Source organism: Hippocampus guttulatus, chromosome 9 (assembly GCF_054856545.1).
Source record: "Hippocampus guttulatus isolate MCC_2025c chromosome 9, RoL_Hgut_1.0, whole genome shotgun sequence".
In the NCBI taxonomy this organism is placed as follows: Eukaryota; Metazoa; Chordata; class Actinopteri; order Syngnathiformes; family Syngnathidae; genus Hippocampus; species Hippocampus guttulatus.
In genome coordinates, this window is record NC_141269.1 from 14,542,125 (window position 1) to 14,557,304 (window position 15,180).

The 15,180-nt window shown below is 41.1% G+C and overlaps 3 protein-coding genes across 4 annotated transcripts; 1 reads left to right on the forward strand and 2 right to left on the reverse strand.

Annotated features, from left to right (window-relative positions):
* The first annotated feature begins 704 nt into the window (after window positions 1-704).
* Window positions 705-6,629, forward strand: knop1 (lysine-rich nucleolar protein 1). Of its 2 annotated transcripts, XM_086120606.1 has the most exons (7): window positions 705-810; window positions 1,277-1,351; window positions 1,946-2,008; window positions 2,095-3,591; window positions 3,668-3,739; window positions 5,092-5,160; window positions 5,395-6,629. In XM_086120606.1, exons 1-7 carry the CDS (start codon window positions 793-795, stop codon window positions 5,701-5,703), a joined length of 2,103 nt encoding a protein of 700 aa, XP_085976732.1. In that variant the 5' UTR covers window positions 705-792; the 3' UTR covers window positions 5,704-6,629. The 2 variants fall into 2 exon arrangements, with proteins under 2 accessions (XP_085976732.1, XP_085976733.1); XM_086120607.1 differs by lacking the exon at window positions 5,092-5,160.
* A 54-nt stretch (window positions 6,630-6,683) lies between these two features.
* Window positions 6,684-11,472, reverse strand: exosc1 (exosome component 1). Its single transcript, XM_086120608.1, has 8 exons — window positions 11,415-11,472; window positions 10,600-10,715; window positions 10,361-10,435; window positions 9,331-9,419; window positions 9,199-9,232; window positions 9,057-9,107; window positions 8,784-8,868; window positions 6,684-7,125 (listed from the first exon to the last, which is right to left on the reverse strand). Exons 1-8 carry the CDS (start codon window positions 11,440-11,442, stop codon window positions 7,019-7,021), a joined length of 585 nt encoding a protein of 194 aa, XP_085976734.1. The 5' UTR covers window positions 11,443-11,472; the 3' UTR covers window positions 6,684-7,018.
* Window positions 11,473-12,302: 830 nt separating this feature from the next.
* LOC147200485 (phosphoglycerate mutase 1) lies at window positions 12,303-15,180 on the reverse strand. The gene is made up of 4 exons (XM_086120852.1): window positions 14,801-15,180; window positions 13,826-14,100; window positions 13,255-13,435; window positions 12,303-12,850 (listed from the first exon to the last, which is right to left on the reverse strand). Exons 1-4 carry the CDS (start codon window positions 14,937-14,939, stop codon window positions 12,681-12,683), a joined length of 765 nt encoding a protein of 254 aa, XP_085976978.1. The 5' UTR covers window positions 14,940-15,180; the 3' UTR covers window positions 12,303-12,680.

Genomic DNA, 15,180 nt, shown 5'->3' on the forward strand with positions numbered 1-15,180 from the left:
TCCGCCACATTTTAAATGCCGGTCCCTGAAAATATTGTCTGACATAAACCGGTCCGTGGGGCAAAAAAGGTTCGGAACCCCTGTGTTAGCGCGTCGACCTCACAGTGCAGAGGTGCCAGGTTCAATTCCAGCTCCGGCCTCCCTGTGTGGAGTTTGCATGTTCTCCCCGGGCGTGCGTGGGTTTTCTCCGGGTACTCTGGTTTCCTTCCACATTCCAAAAACATGCATGCCAGGCTGATTGAACACTCCAAATTGTCCCTAGGTGTGAGTGTGAGCGCGGATGGTGGTTCGTCTGTGTGTGCCCTGTGATTGGCTGGCAACCGGTTCAGGTTGTGCCCCGCCTACTGCCCGAAGAAAGCTGGGATAGGCTCCAGCACCCCCCCCCCCCTCCCGCCTCCCCCGCGACCCTTGTGAGGATAAGCGGATCGGAAAATGGATGGATGGATGAAGGTTGCCTAAATTTGTCATTAGAGTCCCATCCTCGTATGCGCGATTGCAGTCAAATAATATCCGCTCATCATGTCAGCGCATTCCATGAACCGAAAAGTGTTGGGCGCAAAGTGTTGGGCTCAACGTCGTACAGCCGCTACCAGGGAATAGAAAACAACATTAATTTCACGGGTAAAGAAAATTTATGGGGTCAGAGTGAACAACGTACCCTGAATGTCTGTGCTTGTGCACGACACGGACCGTTTAGAGTCCCGTCGTTGCCATGGACACGGGCCAATCTCGTCACGACGGGAAGCAGACGGAATCATTTCCGGGTCCTAAAGGTCTCTCTCGTCCACGTGAATGAATGAAATGTGCAAAGTAAGTAAAAGTATTATCATTTATATTCTATATTATTAAACTCTCAACACGATGTTATGCTATTTACTTTGCGCAAGGAGTGTAAGACAAGAATGAAACGTTGTCGCTGGTATTAGCTTTTCACAATGCCCGCTGTCAATTAACAGAACTGTTTATGTGGAGTTTGCGCGACAGTGCCTTCTAAGTATCCAGTTAAATTGAATGTTAGGTTAATTTACCGTTCCTTCAAGCGTCAAACAAAGGTACAGCAAAGCAATCGTAACTTTCTGCATGATTTACTGAATAAATCCGAGCTGAATAGAAGAATTACTTTAAGGCATTCATTAAATAAATAAAAAACAGTTGTTTTGTTTGTGTCAATCCATCAACGCCGACTCCAACGTTTCTGCTTTTGAAAATGAAAACATATCAGGAAAATAATAAAACTAGCTAACATTGTTTTTTTTTCTTCATTTATTCATTTCAGACGGATTCCGATGAAGTGCTCTTTATTTCTGAAACGATTGCACCTTCAGTCCAGATGACTGTTGTCATTGATCAGGTAATTCACGTAATACACTTCATTCCAAAGTTGTTCACTTACTGGCCACATTCCGAGTTAAAGTAAATTTGCATTTATTAAATGTCCGATCATGCTTACTCTATCGCAATACAGGTGCATCAAATGTTTTCATTTTGTAGTTGTTTTATATTGTCTCTAAATGTGAAATAGGAATTATATGTGTGAATATATATATATAAAATGAGTAAAGCTATTGGTATTTTTTTTTATTGCTGTCACAAAAACTGTAATGAGATGTGTGAACAAATAAGCAAAAGAAGAATACCCAAACCCAATAAAATTACCAATGTGTTACGATTGTATTATTGTCAATGTTTTATATTATTTGCTCTGTTTTATTATTGGTATTTTATGTTAAATGTTCTGCAAAGCGCTTTGTTACAGCTGCGGCTGTTGTGAAAGCGCTATATAAATAAAGATGTACGTATAGTATTACCAATAATAGTCTGAAGAACCTCCCTTCAGTGTGAATGTTTATAGATTGAACTGTACAGAGCTGCAGAATCTTGTCAAATGTGATTGCGGTCTTCTCAAAATGTCAGTCATATTCAATTCGGTTGTGTTCCCCAATAGGCGAAGCGACTTGCTCTACAACGGGACATTGATCTGGAATCTCTCCCAAAGCAGCTCTCAAAGGTTTGTTGATTACACACTTGTGCAATTGTAAATTGTCAATAAAAATACAAAGTATTGAATCTGAAGCTGTAATGGTTTACCCCCAGCTCTCCACGGCTCTTGTGCAAAGACCTGAGGAGAAGATGGAAATGAAAATTGAGAATCTGACAGATGAGAATGTTGAAAAGAAATGCAAGAAAGAACCAACCTCACCGACAGAAATTAATGACCCCGCAGTTGCTGACAGGACAGCACAGAGTATAGAAAAGAAAAAGAAGAAAGTAAAAAAAGAGGACTCGGTTGTTGAAGTCCAGGGGTCTTTCGAAGTAGGTGAGGAGGAGAAAGAGAAAAAGAAGAAAATGGTGAATGGTTGTGATTTAATCGATGGAAATGGCAAGGAAACAAAGCTAACTGACTGTCAAGAAGGACCCGAGAAAACAAGTCATGAGAAAAAGTCAAAGAATAAAACTCATATTAAAGAGGAAATTGTTACTCCGGTTGATGAGAACATAGCAAAGGAAGCCAAGAAAGAAAAAAATGAGGTTCATGACAAGAAGGTGGCAAAGAAAGCCAAGAAAGAACAAAATGAGGTTCATGACAAGAAGGTGGCCAAGAAAGCCAAGAAAGAACAAAATGAGGTTCATGACAAGAAGGTGGCAAAGAAAGCCAAGAAAGAAAAAAATGAGGTTCATGACAAGAAGGTGGCAAAGAAAGCCAAGAAAGAACAAAATGAGGTTCATGACAAGAAGGTGGCCAAGAAAGCCAAGAAAGAACAAAATGAGGTTCATGACAAGAAGGCGGCAAAGAAAGCCAAGAAAGAAAGAAATGAGGTTCAAGATACTAATGGTTATCACGTGACTGATGACAGTCCAGTCATCAAAAAGAAGATGAAAAAGAAACAAGGAAGAGAAAAAAGTGAGTGTAATAAGAAAAAGCGGAAAGATAACGAGACACAAACAAAACATGAAGCTGTTTGGCAGCAGGAAGAAGCAGACAACGTACCAAAGACAACCAAGAAACAACAAAATAAGACGGCACATACGATTGCAGAGGACAATATTAAACACAAGAAAAAGTGGAAAAATATCACAGCGGAACAGGATGAAACAACTGCAAAAAAGAAGAAGAAAACCGCTGAGTTGAAATTAACGGAGAGTGAAGTGGCCACAGAAACACCTGAAGAGGTTTGTGAGCCGAAGCCGAAGAGGAAAAAAAAGAACAATGCTTCACTGGGCAATGACAAATCTGAGGATTCCAATAAAGAAGCAGCACAGGAAGAAAAAGCCGCAAAGAGTGACGCGGGCGTCGAGGAGGGTGAGACTAAACGACAGAAGAAAGAAAAGGCCAAAAAGAGAAAGTCTTCTGGGCTCGACACACGAGACGAGACTGCATCGAAAAAGAAGAAGAAACGAAAAGTAGAAGAGCCGAAACGGGAGCAAACAGTAGACCAGGAACCGAGCAAGAAAAGAAAAAAGAAGAGTTCTGTTGAGGTAGGGAATCACCTGGAGGAAGTGTATAATGACTCCAGCATGAAAGAGAAGAAGAAGAAGGGGGAGAAGAAGAAGAAGAAGAAGGGAATGAAAGAAGAGTTGGACAACCACATGGTGAGTGTGTCATTGTTCGATATCATTGAATGTTCGAGACGTGCTTGGTTCAAGTGTTTGGGGTTTTGTGTTTCAGGATGTTCCCCACGGGGATGTGGTCTTCTTGTCAGAGAAGAGCGGAAACACTGACGAGCTGACCATCAACCAGGTGAAAATGAAGCACGACGTCGCTTTGCTTTGTGCCGCTCAGAATTCTCACATTCCCTTAACTGCCGTGACGGAACAACTCAAATCAGTTCTAGTTACATAACTCATACATACAGTCAAACCTCTGTTTTCGAACGTCTCGGTTCTCAACCAATTCGGTTTTCGACCAAAAATTTCGATTTTTTTTTATCTCTCGGATGACGAACAAATTTCGGTTCTCGAACAAACTGAGCGCTCTTGAATGCACCATTTGACTCCTCTCGCCTTCTTTACACGGGGAAGTGACGCTTCCTCGTGTTGCTTTCCATTGTGAGCAGATGTGTTCAATAAACATTTTTATTTTAAAAAGAGCGTGGTTTTGGTTTTCGAACAGCCTTCTGGAACGGATTATGGACGAAAACCGAGGTTTGACTGTACTACTGGCTGATGACTTTTGTTACCATGGAGGTCATCATGTTACAATAATTTGGTACCAGAAATATCTCTATCCTAGAAACAACAACACTGTAACTCTGTTATACCCTGTCTGCAAAAAAACTGATACACACACAGTAAAGAGGCATTGCACAGTCACAAGTGTTACGAGCAATGGCAACAAAACATGATTAGAAGACTCCTCTGATTGCGTCAGTCCGCTGAGTAGTGCACTGGAAAAGGTGTGAATAGGTTTCAAAATAAGAGCAGTAAAAGTAAGTGCAGTGTGGGCTGCCTTAATCTTTCTGTCTTGAAAGCATTTGAGCGATCTGCCTTGTTAAGTGCAGTGTCTCATCCCATGTTATGTATACCGGTCACTTTTTGTCCTTTTGCCCATTTTAACAATTTACGTTGTCATACAAAATAAACACTAATCGTGATCTTTTAAGCACATTCAATTGATTTTTTTTTTTTGGATCAAATGTAAGATGAATATCGTTGAGGGGAATGATAAGATATTTTAGATTGATACACTAGTAAGGGTGAAATTGTAGATGTTCATTAAAACATTATGAAGTGGGTGAGTCATGAAACTCCAGGGATGAAATTGAGTCCCACTCTGGCCTTCGTTAGCAGGATTATGCAACATTGTCGAGGGCTGAGGAATCGGGCAAACGTGTGATCCTTTAGGAAGATAACACAACTCATGTGCCACACTATATTTTGAGTTGTGCCACACAGGAAATCAGATCAGAATTTTAGGTTGCAACCAGTGTTTGCATCTCTTGAGCAGAGTGAGTGCGGGTGGTGACAGAAAGCAGAATAGTGTCCTTCCAACAACTCGTGGCCATTTTCGCATTGTTCGTGTTCTCTGGTTTTCTGATTCTGGCAACTCCTTTCCATGTTCGTTGATATAGATTTTTTTTCGCTCTGTCACAGGAAAGGCGACAGGCTTTACAGATGGAAGTCGATAAGGCCTCTTACCCTCAAAAAGTGGCACAACCTTCAGTCAGTGATCCTTTTTTATTAAGTACTTTGCGTGCAATGCCCATCAAATGAGATTATAAAAATAGAAAATATTTCGTAAAATACTGTATCATCTTACAGCAGCATTCAAATTTAGCTGCGCATTTTGGGTGTACAGGAGAAGTAAAAACAACTCTTAATGTTCTCAGACAAGTGCATTCATTTGTGCCGCTTTTGAAATCATTGCTTCTTAAATCTCATCTCATTTCATTTCAGGGGTTTGGTCAGTGGAGCACCGCACAGTTTGAAAGCTCTCAGCAGCAGCAGAGGTTCCTCAGGTTGATGGGCGGCTTCAAGAAGGACTCGCAGCCAGCTGCGGCTGGAAGCCCGACAACGGCAAATATGGCGCTGGGCAAGAACACACAGGAGCGTCTGCAGCAAGGACTCGTTGAAGAGTTTGAGCGGGCCCACTCGCGCCGAGTAGGCTTCAACAGCAGAGGTGCGGGACTTGGGTTTTGTGAATCGACCAAAAAGAAAGTCTATATCGACATAAATCTACGTCGATCTGTCCGCTTTGATGACTGAGCAGCGCTAGGTCTGAAAAAGGTGGAGTTTGCAGTTTTCAAGATGCTGGCAAGATTTGCATGTTGCCTCGAGCTTCACTCCTCAGGATCCCTGACCAAAACCACGCACCCTCACTAACATGCATCAGACATGCTCTCTGCGTAGGAGAGTTACATGCTTACCCATGATCTGTTTTGGGAGCTGGCTAATTCCATTCTTGTGCGGGTGTGCGTGCTAACCAGAGATAAATAATCTGCCCAAGAAAATTACAAGCGCGAGCTTCAGACTATGAGCCACAGACTGAGTTTGCGTGGTATGACTGCGTGTGTGGCAGCGATTGGCACACAACTGGGTCACGCTTTCTGTCACAACAGTCCCTGGTAGGCCATTCTTGTCAAATAACACTTTGAATGGCTAATTTTAATTAGAGATGGCTTTATGTGTCCCTAAACATGTTTTTCATGCTGATTTAAAAAAAAATGTCTTTACTTTTTTTTTCTTAGCACATCAGTTTTTTGTGACATTCAAACATTTTTTTTACCTTTATAAGCTAGCACAACAGATATTTTTCTCCCACGTGTTGTACCGAATAGCTGTGACGTTTCAGAAAAAAAATGGTCACAGAATCGAACCCGTAATTTTATAAATAATAAAATAATTACGAATAACAATTCTATTTGATGAAAACCTGATGTGAGACAGATTCAGAGGGTTTGCTTGTATCTCTGCTGACCAGCGTAATTAATAAAATACAATTAGCGGCATAACATGGGGCCTGATGGATGATTTTTCAAAAGATCATTGTAGTAATAATGCATTGTCAGATCATGCAGATAGTTTTAACATACAACTTTTTGTACTGCAAATTCCAGCGTTAATATTTTAAGTGTTGTCTTCTTTCAGTTACATCAAGCGTTTCCTGTAAATAAACAAATGCTACACCACTATTCTTTGGATATTTTTTCCAATTGTGAAGATGCAATCGCTAGGCAAAGGCGAAGTTTAAGAAAATTCTTTTCATTTTATTTTCATTCTTGCAAACATCTTCAGTAAGACAAGACAAGACAACGGCCATAGAAAAAAAATTAAAAAGCAGTGTGCTTTTACTTTGTGTCCATTGTATATTGCAATTGGCTCTTAAGTTGCATCTGTGTTTCTGAGATGTTAAATGTACGGGAAAAATACTATATGTCAAAGCAAAACGTAATAAGCGTCCAAAGCACGTCGTCGATTTGAATATATCCAAACGAGCAGGGAGGCCTCTGAGTCAGCCAGGGATCGGGTGAGGGGGAAGCTGTGTGTTCCTCGTGAAGACAATCAAGTCTCAAGTTTGTTGTCACGCGTGCAGATACTCTGGCTGGACCCTTGCCACTTTGCGAAACTCTTTGCCATGCGTCAGGGGACACTGCATCTCGCACCAGCTGATTGGAACCATCTGAGCACCTGGTTTACAGGGAAACATGACAAGTGTGATTAAATGAGACAAGACAATGCAATATACTTTGGCCCCAAAGTATTCAGACAGTTCTGCAGTATTTAGCAACAATTTTCAATAGATTAGCACAATTTTGAGAGGTTCAGCTATTTGAACTGAAGTTATCACTTATATATGTTATATGTTTAGCTTAAAACTTTGTATCATAGACAGGTTGACTTTGACTATTAGGTCTCTGTCCTGAACATCCGCTACTTAAAACAAAGAATGTAGTGTGGAGTTGGGGTCCTATTTCCCCTTGAGTGATTAGCAGCCCCCAAGTGTCTTCTTTTGCGTCTCCCACCTCGGGAAAGTTCCTGAAGGCTGTCAAGCTCCCTTGGGGAGGAACTCTTATCTCGAGATTTGTCCACAGCAGATGTGGTCTGTACTTTGTCAAAATGCCAAGATCGAACTTTGCTTATCTTTCTTTGTCTCCGATTTTTACATAAGGGGAAGGACTGCCCGCCCCTAATTAATATAATTAACATACTATGCCTATGTATACGTGTGACTGTAGTTGCTCGGGGCTTCCTGATGAAATCTGAGACTCACAGGAGCCCGAATCGATTCGTGTTGTTTCACACTTGTGCCCTGAACGTTCAGTAAAACATCTTGCAAGAACTTCTCCATTTCCAGCCTCTGATTCTCGCGCATCAACTCAGCCCGAATCAAACGAACACGCGGAGGACCTGGGGAAGTGGAGAACGGTGAAGGGATCCCGCCGTGTCCACAACAACACGCTTCCCCCTGTTTGATCTCCTCCAACAGAACAAATACAACCCCCCAAAAATCAGACAAAAATCCATCGCAGTCACTTACTGCCTGAAAGTCGACAGCACCAAATTCTGAGATTCCTTTCAGGAAATGCTTTGCCCGACCATCAACCTGTTGCTTCTTTGTAAGTCTTGCTCCCTTTTCGTCTGCATATTAATTCAGGTCAGGGCCGACAATTGTAAATGTCAAATATAATATGTACTGTTGTCGACGTCCAAGCGACGCACTCATCGGAATACAGTAGTCACATGGAATAGACGGCCAATTCCGATGTTTTGAAACAACTCCTTCAGTTGAGTGTTTACACACTTTTACTGATCCGACGCTCATATTTTATATTGGAAAAATCTATCATTACACCACAAAATGCTTGCAATATACTGTACACTCCAATCATTCATGACCGTCTAAATTCACTCACAAATCAAGTTACTCAGTATGAAATCTTGGCCTGGTTAGTAGAACACAGAGATGACAGTCTCCTTGAGGACGCCATGACTTCTGTTGTGAATGAACGGCAAACAGGTGGACACACGGGTTTAAGTGGACCTTCTCCCATCTAGTGGAAGAGCATTTAGTAAATTGTTGTGTCCTTGTATACCATTGGCATAGTAGTGGCACAGTAAATGACCAAAAATGTGTTATTTGTTGTGCATAAATCATGCTTCAGGGACCAATTAAGTGAAAATGGAGAATTTCATATGGCTATTTGCAATTCTACACCACCACACTAACAAGACTAATTCATTTCCCGAATCGCTGAATAATTTCATTCTGTAAACAAACTTGTTAACTGGGTGTACGCACCACCGTTTGGTCTCAAAAAGATAATGCAGACATGTTAAGAGTTTACCTGCTTCACTGTGGGCCACCACCACCCCGAGTTCATTCTCAGCTGTGGTCAACAGGTAGTTGGACTGCACATCGCCCAGAGAGATCTGTCACCGTTCAGGTCAAGAAGATGACAACATGGGAGTGTCTTGTGGTTTAGCCACAACGAGCTCAGTAACACTCCATTCATTTTTAGTCCTGCTACTCTCTGTCTGAAGCTTCGACACTTAAAGAATACTGTATGTGATATGATAACATGCATTATCAAACATTAAAAACACAAAACAAAGGATACCACTTTCGCTAGGACAATGTCTCCAGGCCTAAAACATTTGTACATCTCCACCTGCAGAGGGAGATGAGGCAAAAAAATTAATTAAATTGTGAAATCCATAGAATCTGTTCAAAGCTACAGCTTCGAAGTCTTTTATATTAACCTTGTCTTTCTCTGTTGCCCGGACATCTTCTTTTCTGAGGGTTCAGAGAAGAGTCATAGTTTTGTAATACACTATGAATGACGAGGCGCTGAAAACGGATTGATTGTCGTTTGAAGTGCATTTTAGACGTACCTGATAGTTCCTCTGAAGCGGTCCTTCAGTGGTGTGGACCCGACATAAAGTATATGAACCTTGGCAAACCTGGGATTGATACTAGTTACCTGTCCAGTCAAAGAACAAGGCCATGTCACTCCTTCATGAACACTTACTGTATGTACAAACTCACAAGTGCACGTAGGTATGGAATCCAACACAGTTTTGGCTCGATCACGGATATGTATGCAATCCTTTTTGGGTGGGTTTTTACAGTACACAGGCAAGTCTGAATTTGGAGTGGCATATCTTGAGTGTAGTGCCATGTTGTGCCACGACAAGGTGGGCAGCACTGAGGATTATTTCAAGACATGCGTGACAAATAAGATCAAGAAGAAGATGACACCCCTTCAGTGTAACACAGTACCATGTTTTGCCGTCATAATATTCATCTGTACAGAGCAGAGAGGATACAGTATATGTGAGAAGTATGCTTGCTCTGTGTGTGTTAAAGTAGCATTGTTGGAAGGTTCATAATTATTGTAACATCTATCCTAATATCCATTAGCCACACCAACGCGTTTGCATTATACTGTATGTTAACGTTAAACAAGCAGACTCATTCCACATAATTATATGGCTCGGTTGAATATTTACTTGTGAAATATACAATGTTTAATTCTCTTTTGGTTTATGTGTCAGAATTTACACTTAGGGAGAACTGTGCGAACGAGAGTTCGAGAACTGGTTCTTTAAAAAGTGTGTTTTAATATGTTTAAATGTCTGCATGAGTTTTGGTCAAAAGTATAAAAATTATTTAACGTTTTCTGATATAGTATCTACATCGCAGCTTTTCAGGTAGGTTTTGGAATATATCCCAGTGCTAAACATAGGTTAACTGTGTAACGCCTCTGCATAATGTTTCAGTTTTTGCTACATCTGTTTGAAGCACACGAATTAATTGTACACGTTGAATGGTGGAGTCCAGCGATTATTTTGTCTTCCCATTATAACAATAGGACAAATGACAACATCTCACAATTAACAGTTGCGGGTCACATTTAATTACCTTACAAGTGACAATTGCACCAACATCTGGCAGTAGTTGGGTTTCCGTTTCTCTCACGATAGAGATGACTGGTAACTTGAAAAGAAGACCAGAAACAAAACATTGTAGTAATACTTCACCTGTTACATTCATTTGATTCCATATTTATTGTTAAATAGCCTGAGAGACATGTCACATTTCCACGCGGCTGAATACCTCTGCAGTTTCGTCCGACCGCACAAAAGCGATAAAGCTCTCACCTCCTCGCCTTCGTTCTTCTTGAGCACATAGCCTGCAAGTGAGGAATAAATGTAGCCATGCCTCAGGTATACGCCTGTGCCAGGAGTACAGTCTTCTACACTGCAAAGTTTATCACCTGAATACAAACAAAAAAAGAACACTCTTAGTGAGAAGAAACATATTGATGAGATCTGTGAACGTGTCTGTGTATGTGACTGATACTAAAACTACGAATACTACTTAAACAGAAAAAAGGGGGGTTGCCAACAGTCAGCCCGACATTCACTAATACAGTATCAGTGGAATTAGCATAGCCGCGAATCCTAAGAGTATTTCTCTACATATCATTTATGTATGCATTGTTGTTGTGTTTAACATAAAATTTCTCCCTGAACCCAACCAAGGATTTCAAATAAGCCAGAAAGGAATGCGGTAATCCTGCCTGGGGCGATGGGCAGGGCTGCTGATAGTTAAACCTGCCGTGGAAAGTAAAAGTCAACAATCAACTCCTTAACAAGTAAGGCGAAATTACTCCCTTGTTTAACGTGAAACGAGGTAACAATTCTGCAATACAAACGTAAATACTGTACTTGGAACACAGATTTCAATGAGTACCACAAATCCAAAGTGCCCACGCGTGGTAGTTTACAAGTATTATTTAGCATAGCTTAGCCCTTCAAGCGACGGTTTGAGGTTTTCCAGGAAATGTCACCTTAAACAAGTACAGATCTGGGGATTTCAGGCTACTGAAGCTATAGCACATATTTCCACACGCAGGTTACCCTGAAAATGTTGGAGCTACAAGGGTCACTGTCAACAAAGATAAGAAACTCACCAGGAACACACAGCTTCATGGGTGACATGTTTGAGAGAAGAACTGCACACGAGGTGATTGGTCGTGACGAAGGGTTGAGATCGACCCTGATTGGTCAGTTAAACGATGACCATGTGACCCATAAAGACAAACACCCACTAGTTAAAAACATTACTGGGTATAGACGTACAAACCTCGTCGTCATCTTGAACCGGGAGTTAGAGCCAACTGTGTTTGGCGCCAATAAATTAGAACTCGTCTAAAAAATATTTCCCGGTTTGTGTTTGTTAAAAAGACCAGACATGCAGTTATTATGCCAGACATGTGGGTAATTTTATAATCTGGATTTTCATCATAATATTAGCTCTAAACTCATTTCATCAACCAATCAAACTTGTTTATTTTCAATTATATGTTATATACTCACTGCGCCATTTTGGACTCTTATATTTATATTGCTTTATCATACGATCAGTAAGTTATTGAATATTCTATATGTTTTTAATATATAACAATACATCTTCACAGAGCGCTTTCCCAACAGCAATGCATAATAACATACAGTATATTTTGTATATTACAATTTATTTTATATCAATGCTTGTTACATCAGGGTCTAATGCATCTAACTGATTTTCAGTGCACGGTAATTTTTTTTCATGCCATAGACACATTTCATAGGACAGCTGTCGGAATTTGTAATGCTGTTATCAATTATGTCTGTTATCAGTACATTTCTAAAAAGTGAAATGAAATAAAAAGAAGAATTGGGCAGCTTTGGAGGTGTTTGTTATCGGGAAATTGTTGGTTTTTAAAAAAAAAAAAACATCAGAACCTACATGTGAAACCGGCAGTTCTTGTGCGGTTATGTGATAGACATGGTGGAAAAAAAGTACAAACGCTCAGAAAAATCTTTAACACGTAATAGTGCAGTGCATTTATTATTTTCTGTGTCACAGCAAGAACAAGTGCAAAGTAAATTAACGGTAACTTGCTTTCGACAACAGTGTTACTGTGGGATAACGGGACGTTAAAGCCAATGTCTAAGGTGAACATTTTGTTCAGTACATACATCAAAATATCAATACTCTAAAACTTTGTATGAGAAAAAATATAGATGATTCTATTCAAACCTCTGAGTTAAACATGGTATGGTGTTTGCATGTGTGTTGCTCGTGATGGTGACAACACTAACTGGTTTTTGACGAGATTTTTTTATTTGTTGTTTTTTGTTAACTGAACAGCACGGCATTGCTCTAACGATCACCCCAATCACTGGAGCAGAGTTTATTTTTTTGCTTTTCCCTGAGCTGCCACAGCAGCCATGGCTTTCTGTACAGTCTCTTCATCTCCCAGAAACTGCATGGGTCCTATGGGCTTCAGATTTTTGTCCAACTCGTACACAACGGGAATACCTGTAGGAAGGTTCAGCTCCATGATGGCCTCCTCAGACATACCTGCAATACGATAACAGGTAGAGCTTACAACCTAGCAGCATCATTTGTTATTGAACTCACCAACTGCACTCAAAGTATAAAAGCCTTACTCGACACTCTGTGACAAACATTCAGGCATACTGGGCCATTTATTTAGCTGTTTTATCATTATCATTTTGGCCACTGTGCTTGCACCAGTGCATCTAGCAACAAGTTGCTCTTTGTTTTCACGCTCACTGCTAAATAGGTGCAAAAGAGCAACATCTGCATTTACATATTTTAGCCCAAAATTGAATTGCACCGAGTATGTCTAAAATGGACATTTGCAGTGAAGTAGGGGGAAAGTGGAAAGAACAAATTATTTTTGATAACCTTATTCATTTGTGAATGGAGTCATTGTCTGCACAAAGCTCTCACATGCTTACCCTCAAGGTGCTTGACAATGCCTCGGAGACTGTTGCCATGGGCAGCAATCAGCACCCGCTTCCCTTCTTTGATCTGTGGAGCTATTTCATCATTCCAAAAAGGAAGAGCTCGAGCAATGGTGTCTTTCAGACTCTCACAAGTTGGAAGCTGGTCTTCTGTCAGATCAGCATAACGTCGATCCTACAACAAAGGAAATACTTCTATGCAGTTTATTACTTTATAGTCATATGGCACGAATCAACATGTCAGTTACACAACCTGTTTAAGCCTCGATTTAGCCACATTTTATTTGTTGTTCTGTCAAATAAGTGCTTTTTCCAATATTCCACCTTCCGCCATTTGTGGAAAAAAAGTTAACTTCAAACATTTTACTTATTAGGTGCTTCTGAAAAACCAGTATGATCAATAGACCGAATTTTACAGTATTTTATGTCACACCAGACACTGGCACTGATGTCATGCAAAAAGCAAAGGTGGCGTATTGCTCGAGTTTCTCTTACGGCTCTACTGTGGGTGTTTTTAAGATCGCTACACAAAAAAGGCAAATTAAACGGTCTCTTCCAGAGTAACCTTGCTTATGGTCTGATAGAAGTCATGGCCCTCATCCATGGGTGGGGGAGGGATGTCAAAAGAGCGCCTCCAAATCTTGACTTGGGCCTCTCCGTGTTTAGCTGCCGTTTCAGCCTTGTTCAGGCCAGTTAGACCACCATAGTGGCGCTCATTGAGGCGCCACGTCCTGTGCACTGGCAGCCACATCTGGTCGATGCTGTCCAGAACAAACCACAGAGTGCGGACGGCCCGTTTCAGAACAGAAGTGTAGCAAATATCAAACTCGTAGCCAGCATCTGAGGAGAGATAGAGACAAAGACAACAATCGTTTTCAGTATATGTTTTTCTTATACAAAGATGTGTACAGTTTTTTTTGGCTCTGCAGTGCCTCTACCCATACAAATGTTTTGAAGTCATACATTGGGTTGATAATCCAAGACCCATGCTCTCTTAACCAAAGGCTACTCTTTGTATTTGATGTACTCACATCTTTAAAATTAAAAGCAATTTTCCGATTCAAAATTTATTTATTTTTTCTACACGCCTAGTATTTACACAGTTTAAATAGTCAGCATACATTAGCGAGTGTGAAATATGTACATACTGTATATCATGATGCAAAGCAATGATTTATCAAACTGCAATTGGATGGTGATCTGTTCAGGGTGTACCCAGGCATTCCCTCCATAGTCAGTTGGGAGGCTCCAAAATAACCGTGTCACGACTGAGGACATGCGGTATAGAGAATGGGTGGATGCTTGATTTGGCAAACTGAGTCGTAAGATATTGCATAGATGCTTCTTTCTGTAAAATTGCACGAAACGTAATTTGTCTACAGACATATTCAATAACCATACACTGTATACCACTCTCTTCCAACGCTCTGGGCTCATAACCTATTCGCCCCATCCCGCCCAGTTACATAAGGACAGCCTTGCAGTGCTGTAATCCAATGACCGACAGAATGGCCGATTAGGACGAGTGACATGACTGCACCTTTCAAGGCCTGCCCTCCTCTCTTGGCCTCCTGCTCTCCCGTCTCGCTCAAATCCGCGTCGAACCATCCGCAGAAGCGGTTTTCCTGGTTCCAGCAGCTCTCTCCGTGGCGGATTAGCACGAGTTTGTACGCAGCCATCCCTATGCCGATGTCCTCTGTGCTATATTTCCGTAAACTTTGGATCAAGTGACTCCTCTTGAAATGCTGCAGCAGCGAGCACAGGATTATCCTGGGGTGGCTGCAACCGTGCAGATGGTTGCAGATAAGTAATGAATTCGCCTAATGAAGTTCCAAAAGACGCTTGTGGACGTGTCTTGCCTGAATTTGACAGCTCTCTCTTCTCTACGTTGTACTGTATTCCTGTCGACTGTGACCAATC

Coding starts and splice junctions, on each gene's coding strand:
- knop1 (XM_086120606.1), top strand. Junction 3,592..3,667: donor AAGAGTTGGACAACCACATG/GTGAGTGTGTCA, acceptor TTTGTGTTTCAG/GATGTTCCCCACGGGGATGT. Junction 5,161..5,394: donor AAAAAGTGGCACAACCTTCA/GTCAGTGATCCT, acceptor ATTTCATTTCAG/GGGTTTGGTCAGTGGAGCAC.
- exosc1 (XM_086120608.1), bottom strand. CDS start 11,442: ATGTCACCCATGAAGCTGTGTGTTCCTG. Junction 10,716..11,414: donor CATGAAGCTGTGTGTTCCTG/GTGAGTTTCTTA, acceptor GTTTGTATTCAG/GTGATAAACTTTGCAGTGTA. Junction 7,126..8,783: donor GGTGGCCCACAGTGAAGCAG/GTAAACTCTTAA, acceptor CCTGTAAACCAG/GTGCTCAGATGGTTCCAATC.
- LOC147200485 (XM_086120852.1), bottom strand. CDS start 14,939: ATGGCTGCGTACAAACTCGTGCTAATCCGCCACGGAGAGAGCTGCTGG. Junction 14,101..14,800: donor AGGAGGGCAGGCCTTGAAAG/GTGCAGTCATGT, acceptor ATCTCTCCTCAG/ATGCTGGCTACGAGTTTGAT. Junction 13,436..13,825: donor TCTATCAGACCATAAGCAAG/GTTACTCTGGAA, acceptor CCTTTGTTGTAG/GATCGACGTTATGCTGATCT.